The sequence below is a fragment of the Strongylocentrotus purpuratus genome, unplaced genomic scaffold (genome assembly GCF_000002235.5).
Source record: "Strongylocentrotus purpuratus isolate Spur 01 unplaced genomic scaffold, Spur_5.0 spur5_scaffold_6, whole genome shotgun sequence".
Classification (NCBI taxonomy): domain Eukaryota; kingdom Metazoa; phylum Echinodermata; class Echinoidea; order Camarodonta; family Strongylocentrotidae; genus Strongylocentrotus; species Strongylocentrotus purpuratus.
The window spans coordinates 36,270,169-36,281,157 of NW_022145612.1; the positions used below are offsets into that span (position 1 = coordinate 36,270,169).

At 38.9% G+C, this 10,989-nt stretch overlaps 1 protein-coding gene across 1 annotated transcript; it reads right to left on the reverse strand.

The window, feature by feature from the left end:
• Positions 1 to 7,639: 7,639 nt before the first annotated feature.
• Positions 7,640 to 10,500, reverse strand: LOC100893106 (speckle targeted PIP5K1A-regulated poly(A) polymerase-like). Its single transcript, XM_030999992.1, has 2 exons — positions 10,473 to 10,500; positions 7,640 to 8,838 (listed from the first exon to the last, which is right to left on the reverse strand). The coding sequence occupies exons 1-2, from the start codon at positions 10,498 to 10,500 to the stop codon at positions 7,640 to 7,642; spliced, it is 1,227 nt and encodes a 408-aa protein (XP_030855852.1).
• Positions 10,501 to 10,989: the final 489 nt, after the last annotated feature.

Genomic DNA, 10,989 nt, shown 5'->3' on the forward strand with positions numbered 1-10,989 from the left:
CTACTAGATGTAGCAAGAAGCTATACCCATATACATCAAAGACACCCTTGACAATCATAGAAGTGAAGCCAAGGTAGAAGTGAGAGATAGGAAGTCTGATGCAGAATCTGTAGTGATAAAGGAGACGGGAGAACCTTTGCCGAGTACAAGCACAGCTAGAGAGTTGGGAGTGATGTATGTTGGAGTTCATGTAAATGCATTACAGTCGTATGCTGACTTGAAGCGTGAATTTGCACCAGTCTTCCAAGGAGTGGGTAAACTGAAGAGCCAACAATAGGTCGTTCATAGGGAGCAGAAAAAGATTGGAAAGTCAAGCAAAGCTCTCTCACTGGCTGATAGTGTTCATCTTGCCTCAAAATAGCTGTGTGAAAGACAGATAGTAGAGGGAATTAGTCTGTAGCCAGAGACCATTGAGGGTAGAGATGCTCGCGGAGGATTTTTGCAACAGGTGATTTTGGAGTAGTCTAGAGAAGGTTCGTCATGAGAGGGGATAGAAATGGGAGGAATTGAAAGACATAAACTGTTAAATTCAAGTTTGAAGTTGCTTTGACCTGTGTTCCGGTATTTAAGACCCGCCTTAATAGAGCTGACAGAGAAAGAAAAGTTTTAGAGAAGTAGAGGAACTTAAAAAATATATCAATGCCTCGGATATTACAATTTCTACTCTTGAAGCGGACCGCTCAGGTGTTCAGAAAGAGGCGAGTAGAATTTCTAGTTCTAAGGAGAAATTAGAAGAGAATTTACTGCCTTTGGAATCTGAACTCCAAACCAGAGCAGCACAGGGTCTATCATGGCCGTGTCGGTAATGAGGCAGAAGAGAAATTACAAGTTAGTAGTAGCAGTTTAATTGGTATGTCTATGCTGGAGAGTGTAGTTTTTACCTTTGAGGAATTAGACAAATGTAGGGAAGAGATAAGGGCCTCAAGAGAAGAATTAGATGACTTTAGGAGAGAGGTGGCCCAATCAATTGGAAGCAGAGCATAGGGAAGTCGTTAATCTTCGCGAACAAGAATGTAAGACTCTGCGAAGTGTGATAGATGAGGCGACATAGGTATACTAGGGTGTTAGATGTACAAAGGATGAGAGCGAATGTTCCCAAGGAAAGTGAACAAAGAGGACTAAAAAAAAAGCTAGAAGAATAAGAACAAGAGGAAGAGGCAAAGGCAAACTAAAAAAATTTAAACAAGGAAATACATATTATACCAAATTACGAGAGGCTTATCAAGATTTGTTAACAAACTATGGTGTTGGCACAAAGAATTGAGAAGGGCTTGTTAAAACAGTGTTTGATAAACTTAACAAGCATAAAAGTCCCAGACTTGCCAAAAAAGAGCATGGCAAAAAATTTGTAAGGAAAATCCATAACCAAACCATAATTCGCAAAGGAACTTGGTTTGGCAATAGTAATTTGTCTCTTCGCAAAAGTTTGTTATTAGTGTACTGTTTTATTCACAAAATGCCGTATAAACAAACCATGTATGAAACAAGTATTTCATCAGCGGAAAGTGACTCTGATAATAGCAACATTTTGACAACATCTAAGGAGACCATAGCCGATTATTTTTCATACTATCGTGTCTGTCAGTGGTCGCTGGAGACAAAACTAAACACTAACAGGCCCATTGGAGGCACTGGAATTACTGTTGAAATGGACGATTATAAATTTGGCAAAACAAAATACAATCGGGGGAGATTTGTGGAAGGACAGTGGGTGTTTGGGAGCATATGCCATGAAACCCGACAAACTTTTCTTGTCGCATTGCCAAAGAACAAGCATGACAGGGCCACACTGGAACCGATTATTCTTCAGCACATCAAACCAGACACAACAATAATTAGCGATTGTTGGAAAGCATACAATGATCTAGGAGCTACTGGTTTCCAGCATCTCACTGTTAACCACAGCATCAACTTTGTGGATCCTCTCACCAGAGCTCACACTAATAACATTGAAAATTTGTGGTGGTAAGTTAAACAGCAACTGAGTGAGATGCACACACTTTGTATGATGATGTTGCAGTGTCATCAAAAAATGACCAGAACAAGTGGGTTCTTGGTATTACAAGCCCATGAATCTCAGTGATACAAGAAAGTATGCAAATGTATTCCTGACTGTAAATTTCTATGACTATCACAAACAGGAAAATGTCTTCACAAATACAAGCACCAATGTTGATGTTAAGTTAAAAGATGTCATCCTGAAAGTGAATCTTGTTTGCAAGGACACTGAGGATGGATCAAGAGGAGGACACGATAGAGCGTCAATTTGTTCTGAGCCAGAATGATGCTAATAGGCCAACAGAATTTGTAAGGAATACAAGGTCTGACTATTACTTGTGTGTGAACTTGTAATTCAAGGACTCTGGTCTTTGGCACCTTTATGTTAATGAAAAAAAAAGTAATTTGGAAACTCTGGTCTTGGACACCTTTATGTTGATGAAAAAAAGGTATAAATGTCTTGTCCTTGAAATATGGTAAAATAGGGGTAAATTTGCAAAAGTGCCCTTACAATCTTGTAAATAGTGGTATTCCAAAGTACGATTTGTCCTTGTTTTGATGAAAAAAAGGGTTAAATTTCACAACATGTAATTGAAATTAACCGCAAAAGGGGGTTATTTGCATTTGTGGTAACGGTCATACCCGTCACCCTCTGCGGGGGAGTGACCCCACCGCCCAGCCCCCCCACTCCGTGAATGAAGGGATACCATGCGTGTTACCAAAATGTCCGGTAAAGGGGTACTTTTCATGCGACAAAGTCTGGCCCAAGAATTGTAAAAAAAAAGGGGGTGTATTTGACTTTTCACCCAGAGATTTCTTTAAAAAGGGGGTGTTTTTTTTCTTTTTTCTCTCATCTCTTTGGACTCCTGAGAAATTAAAAAAGGGGGTTATAAAATAATACTTGGGTGGTTAACTGGTGCTTAGGAAAGAAAGCGATTATTTTAATAAGGTTAGAATTGCTGAGAACAAATATAGCATGTGTGATGCAAATGAATCCTTATTTGTTAAATATGAAAGAGTATCTTTACGAGGATAAAGTACTTAGTTACAGAGTTTGATTACAGGTACATTATGTGAAAGGACACATCATGCAAGCACAGGTGATATCAGTTAAGATTAATGGAAGGTTTATTTCTATTAGAAAAAAACTAAGTCTCAATATCAGGCACTAAAGTAATTATTCAGTGGTGATATATTTGGCAGATAAGTGAGCATAGAAATAATTTGCAGAGTTTATTCTTACAAGGTACCGTATAAATGAAAACACGAGCACAGAAATTTTAGTTCAATTAATACACAAGTTTGTATTTAATGTGCTAAATGTCTGTACGTAAGTAATCTTGTTATTTATTTTATACAGATCGAATTGCTAAACGACTTCTAAAGAATAAAACACACCAGAAGTCAAATCCAGTTTTAGCAGGCAGAGTTCTTTGGGGTATTCCCTGGGTGTGTGAGCCAACCAGTAATGACAGCTTATCTGAGATGGTGGAGAGAAAGGGGGTGTCTGCATGTCCTGAGATAGGGGGATACATTGAGCAGTGTTCCGGACTTAAGGGGTCTCCAAGGCAGGAAAAGCCTGCGAAAGGGGGGTTCAGAAATTTTGGCAGTCCTCAGATAGGGGGTGCTTCAAAGAGAGGGAACAAGCATATGCGTACCCTAAATAACACTGAGTGGGGGGGGGGGCCGGGCCCCACCAGGGCTAGTCTACAATTTGGATCCATCTCACGTAACATTAATTATATTATCATAAGTGATTTATGCATTTTTATCATTTCATTGTGATAGTCCGGCAGCCAAATCCAGATTATTGGCCTAACCATGTTTTAGGGTCTATAGTTTTTTTTTCAATGGATTTTGATTGCCTAAACCTTCTATTTCAAGAATCCGATTGCTGACACTCTGTCAGCCTTGAGCAATTTAAGATGACATCATACAAAATGGCCGCCAAAGTACATGATTTTTCTCTAAAAATTGATAACAAATATAGAATAAGGATTTTTCTACATCTCTCCAGGACCATCACTAAAAAATTGTTTTGAGATGTTGCATGGCTATAGATGACCAGCCAATTTGCTTATTTTGAAATAGCGTCCTCTATAAACATACTAATTTGCATAAAATATGTGTGCCAGACAAATGCCAATTCCTTAAATGTACCTCACGTTAAAATCATATTAACTGCTTTGTATGCAACAATTACGGTTGTGTTGCATTCATCTTTCATCTTGCTTGGCCTAAATTTAGATACATATGTCAAGAAACAAAAAGGCTTATGAAAGAAATTATTTTTCATCAAAGCGGTGAGAAGAGGTTTTACGGCACACATTATTGTTCCATTGATAGGCTTTATCTAGACCAGCATTGCTCCAGCGTCAGTGAATGTGGATAAAGCAGTTGACATCGGTCCTAGACAGATTCACAAGTTTCAAAGGAAATTTCACAAAATGACACAATATCCAAGAAAGTTCCAACCATTGCAGCCATGAAGAAGTCAATTAATGTTGGGGGTACGAAAGTCTATGAAAGTCTACTCCAGAGTAATAGGACTGCAGACAAGTTCAAGAGGTGTCAATGTCAAGGACATTTTGTCATAAGAGCTTTCATCAGTTCCAATTAATTAGTACCATTGTTGTCATTATCTGTAATGTTACATGATTGTTATCATCTTTAAATAGCACATGTATTATATTACCATTATTATAACCAACTTTATTTGTAATATCATTTTTATTACTGTTATCATTATCAGATTTGTCTTATATATTACATGTACCAAAACATCCATGGATCTATGAGAAATTTTTGATACATAAGAAATTTTAGATGAATGAGAAGAAAAGATAACTGATTTTGCAGATTTTTCTTCATTTTTCTAATGGGAGTGGTTAACATTTTGTGATTATGTGTTTAGTATGTGATTTTGCATGTGTTTGCAGAAACACAAGAATGATTCAGTGCATGCAAGTCACAATGGCGAGTGGGGAGGGGGCAGATTGTGTGTCTGTATTGCTATAACTAAATTGTACGTGTGTGTGTGTGGGGGGGGGTGATGTTGAGCATGTGTTGGGGGATGTTGTTGAGATGTTGTGAGGAGCATCATTTAGAGGATACTAAGTTTGTATTTTTCATTATAATTTAACTATTTGAGAATTGTGTGTACATCCACGATACATGAATGAATTGCACACACATGCATATCACAAAATGAGTAGTAATTGCACCCACATTCACAGCCAGACACACACAAATACAAACTAGTGACACACAACCGTCAGGTATAATAATTTTAATCACTGAGCAACAATCACCCTTCGTTTCCATGAGGGGAATCTCCCATTGCCCCCCCCCCCCCCCCCCCCGAAAAAAAAAAAAACAATAATAATGAAAATCAAAAGCCTTCTTGTAATCGAGATAAATCCACCATTACCTCCCCACCCCTAACCCCCCCCCCTCCCACATACATGTATGCCTGCAAACTTATATTTCATATATACAGCCCACTTTCTTTCATGTATGCAGATGAATACACCAATATAACCCATACAATAACAAGAGCTGTAGAGGGCATGATCACTTTGTTTAATTAGCATAACTAATTAATGTACCCTTATCGCACTGATGAGTTATATATTCTTTTTCTGTTATTTCGTCTCAACAAGTGAACAAAAATTAAGGTATATACAAGAGATGGGTCTTGATTTTCTAGGCACATTTTTGAGGTATGGCCAAAGGTTTAGGTAGAAAGAAAACCTTGGTAGAACTAAAGCAAACTCTGATCGGTATCCTTAAGGCAGCAGCTGAGAGGGCAATTTGTGTGCACCTTGCAGCAAGGTTGAGGACTTCCGTAAGAAAACGCACAAAAAAAATGACCAGGTAGGCGGTGAGGGCGTGAAAAGTATGAAAGGAGAATATGACAACTTAGTAGGAAAGACAGTGGAACATCTGACAACGAGGATGGTGGTGAGGAGGGGTGGTGCTGAGGCAGATCTAAGAGAGGCCTTAGGCTTTATAGTTACAACAACAATCCAGACGTTATCTATCCTTTCACTAAACAAGACATACTCAAAGTTTGACAGAAAGCAGAATTAAAGGTCGTAGAATTAAACAACAACGATGTTGTAGGCATGCACATAATGCATCAGTTTGAGATTGGAGATGAAAAGATATGGTACATATCCTCTGCAACCAGGGAAAATGAATGTCTCGTTGAATACAAAAATTTAGATGATGAAACCAACAACGAAAATGATGACATCTATAATATGTGGGTGGGTCAATTTTGGAGGATTATAATAACAATAATGTTAGATTTGTTAGACTTAAAAGTAAATGAAACAAGTAGGAAAACGCACTCAAAAAAAAAAAAGACTAACGAAAGGTTGCAGGTAGTTAGGGTGTGAAACACAGAAAGAGATCTCCTTGGAAAAGTGGCCCGCCTCAAGATGGGTTACTTTGGACACATTCTGCATGGCAGTGGAAGCCCCTTAGCAGCACAAATAATAGAAAGCCAAGTAGAAGGAAAAAGAAAAAGAGGCAGACAGAGAAAGCAGTGGTTCGATAACATCAAAGAATGGACAGGTCTCACATATTCAGAAGCCAAAAGATTAGCGCAGGATAGAAACAAATGGAGAAAGACAACAAGATGTGCATATGTGGTCGCCAATCGCCAGCAACTGACGGTGGCAGCCAGGTAGCCAGGTAGCAGGTAGGTAGGGTGTGAAAGGTATGAGAGTGTAGTATGATCATAAATTGTATTTCTAATTTCCTTTAATCATTGAAAAATGAAAAATGGCCATGACAGCTATTAAAAACTTGATCATCTTCCATTGTCCTTTGGAGAGCTTATCATCTTCTTTATGACAAACTTGACTCAAACTACATCAAAGGAGGATAGTCACTATGTAAGTGACAGATAACTCTGCTAACAGAGCTTGCAAGAAGAGCTAAAAAGAAGTGTCCACTAACTGCGGTAGTATGAAATTCACTTTTTGTTTGTGAAAAAAAAGAATTACAAAATACAGATAAAACAACTGACATGTATGTGCTATGTGTGAGTAAATTCAATGAAGCTGCCATATTGTACGAGATAATTCGATTCTTTTGAGGACAAAAGACCATTTCTAATTGTTGATTTTTTTTTTCTTCATTATTATGGAAGTTACATTGAAAAAAATTATGTAATTTGTTTAACTTTTATCTAATAATTCAAATTTTGTACTTTTGTACGATATTGTGATTTATCAGCCCCTTCTGGTTTTCGTGGTGCTACTGATGGAAGGAAATTTTACAACAGCCTGAAGGTAAATCTGTGATGTTTGTGAGAAAGTGCATCAGATCTAGGAAAGGCGCATAGGGAAATTTAGAGTGTCGTCATTTCTATAATTTTCAAATATCAAAGTAAGTCATTTCGATGCCTGTAATGAACTAAAAATTTGTTTGACAAATACTTTTTAAGTCATTATGGCATACACAAAAATATTTAGAGACAACTTATTTGTCTTTGTACAGCTGCAGAGTAAATACATTTTTATAAGTTCATGTACATGCATAGTGGTATGTGTTGAAATACCTAACAAAAGATAAACTTTCTTAGTCATGCTGCTCTTTAAAAATGCAGCTATGAAGTAATATGCATTAATCATACCTTCAAATGGCTGAGCATTCTTGCAACAAACTCATCGAAAAAATGTGCGAAATTCCTTGCGTTTACATCATTTTGTGGAGTACAAAATGCAACGATGACAGCTGTGCAGTCGGCTGCTAGCTTCCTTCTGAGTTCTATCTTAAACTCTGCAAGGGCAGTTGCAGGAGGTGCACTAGACTTCAGAATCTCTTGAGTAACAAGTTTCTCCTTGCTAAGTTCATCAATTGGTGCATCTCCCCACGGCTTCTCCATTTGGATTTTGCGTCGTAATTTTCGGCGGCCGACCCAGACAGCGTGGGTGGCTTTACAGCAAATGACCTTGCTGACTGTGCTACCCTCATGGTCTGTCACAGAAGAAGTTGAGGATGTTGGTGATGTAAGGTCAGCTGGAGAGGTCATGCAAGTGCTGCCACTCGAGGTCATAGACATTTCATGCTCGTCGTCATCCAGATTGGAAGCAATCCTTTGTCTCTTTCGTGCAGGTTCTACATCTTCATCAGTTTCTCCATCTCTCAACTCATTGTCTTTTGTTGTACCACTGCTGCTGGCATCACTGTTCATACCAGGTGTTTCAGTACTCTCCCTGATTTCTGTTGGTTGTTGTGGTGAGTGAACACCATCTTCCATCTCAACGATATCATCATCCTGAGACTCTTCAAAACATGAAATCCCAAGCACATCTTCCATTAGCCTCATTGCAAAGTTCTCAGCATGCTGGCACCATGCAAGTTTCATCTCTCCTGCATCCTCATATCGCTTCACAAACTCAGGAGTTACCTGGCTCATCTTCAAGGGGATGACCACAGATAGTCCACCTTCTACTTTCCTCCTGCCTCCATCCCTCTCTTCCAGGAGACTCAAGAATCCCCAACGTGGAATCCTTCCAGTTTCCAGATCCTCTCCTTGCTTCCTGTACCTCAGCGAGATGCAGGTCAGGCTGGCCTTGCGCAGCTCCTCTCGCATCTTCCCAGCGATCTTGTCGTTGATGTTCATGGCAACATTATGTGATAGATCCAGAGGATCTTGGATGTTGAGTGGTCCCACTCTGAACTCTTTAGATGATGATGATGAATCTGATGATATCTGGGGCTTGAATTGAGTGAGAGGGACGGTGGTCCCTGATACAGGGCAAAGAACATTGGTGGCGAAGTCACACTTGGTGTAGAAGCTGAAGAACCCCTTCATCAGAGATTCTGAAGAATGAAATACAAAGAAAAAGTGGACATGCAACATCACTGCATTTGAAAATTTAAATTCATTAAGTAAATCATCACAATTCAGCAATACAATATAATATTGTGTTTTAAATAAACACAATCTGGGTTCAATTCGTATCTGAACATTCATGGTAAAAGAAAGCTCTTATACAGTAATTTTCATAATCAGGACCAGTGTGTAACAACTGTTTGGGGTCACTCTATAATGTTTCATTTACTTCAGCAAGACATTAAAGTACATTTGGCAATCTCCAGCGAGGGGTATACAGGTACCAGATATGCTTGAGTAGTAGAATGCTACATACTTGGCCACTGGCTTTGACTGAGGAAATAACATTAGAACACCAGGAGTGTCTCAATGTGAGAGACACGAGTGCTGCACAAGGAAGCTACATCATCATGATCAATAGTGTTGTTGTCGTTTAGAGGTGTCATGGTCTAGTGGATTCATCCTCGCACAGTAATAATAATAATAATAATAGCTCACATTTATAATGCGCCTAATACTATGTTTCTAGGCGTGGAACATATTATTACCCCGGTCATCGGATTCAGGCTTACCTGCAACAAAATGTATGCACATTTTCTACTCCTTGGGGAGCATTCCAGCTAGTCGCTATTTTACAAGCACCCCTTGCTAATCCAACCACATTAACTTTCGCATCCTGGGTCAGGGTGGAGAGTGGCAAGTGTAGATCAATGTCTTGCCAAAGGACATTAGTGCCGCGGCGGGACTTGAACCGCAGACCTTGTGATCCACAGTCCGGTGACATATCCACTCGACCACGACACCTCTACAGTAGATCACATGGTTCACATTTTCTAAAGTTCTGTCCTTTGGCAAGCCATGAATCTACATTTGCTACTCTCCACCCAGGTGTTTAATGGGTTGGAACGAGTTCCTTAAATGCTGTGAGCAAAATCAGTAAGCCTAGCAGAGCGGGGGGGGGGGGGGGGGGGAATATTAGAACGCCTTGAGCACCTAGCGTGGAGCATTGTTGTCGATGTAAAATATGATGATCAGGCCTTAAATTTCGTCATTTTTAGGGCAAGGCCAGTTTGGCCTTAAAGTACCTCATATTTTTAAGGGCACCAAGGCCACTACAAAGGGCACCAAGGCCAAAATATATTTACAAAAAGGGCATCTTTGCCCCCAAAAAATTGATTCTGCATACTTTAAATTTTTGTTAGATGTCATGTGTATTTTATAATGAAACTTGTGCGGGATCAATTTCCCATGACTTTTAGTATCAGCTTTTTCACAGAGGTCCTGTAACTAGTAGAATTGCCATTAATAAATTGGGTTTAAAACTTTCAATCAATATTGTGACTGACACTAACTGTTATTATATCAAAATATAATTAAATATTCAGTGATAGATATCTTGATAATCAGAACCACATGTTATGTCGGGGAATGCATAGGAGAGAAGTCCTCATAATGATCGACACAGAAAGCTTAGTTGACTTGCAGTGAACTTTCATTTATTATGCAATAAACAGGAAGAAAAAACATCCAAATCTTGCCTCCAGAAGTTAATAAGTATATCACTGACCCACAATGGTCATATGTTGCTAAGAGTAAAGATTAGAGTATATATTGGACTTACTACGGATATAATCAGAAGGTCCAATCATATTAACGGGGCGTTGTGGCTTGCGCCTGTAATCCAGCTAACAATGGAAGTTACAAACTTGAGGACGCAGGTTCGAAACTGAGTCAAGTCTTTCGGATGGTGACGGTAAAGGTCCGTCCCCAGACGTAAATAATCATATCTGAATGATACACGTCTGTAAAAAACCAATTACACACATATGACACACTCCAACAAAGCATACGAGAGTCGATGCTAATGCGTATAGACCTCTAGCACTGCATACTTGCTCTGAGGCAGGTATTATTAGACCTACACACAATTATATACTCACCACACAATATTGCATAGACTGCAAACAATAGGACCAATTGGGCTGATCAGCAAATTTGACACTAGACTTTCACTTACAATTTGAATTTTTAAATTATTCTTTTTAACATCAGTAAGTTGAAAAAAATGTATTTTACTGCTATTTAGGTATCCTCAATTGTCACTAAAGAACCGATTTTGAGTGAAATCAGTTGAGTTT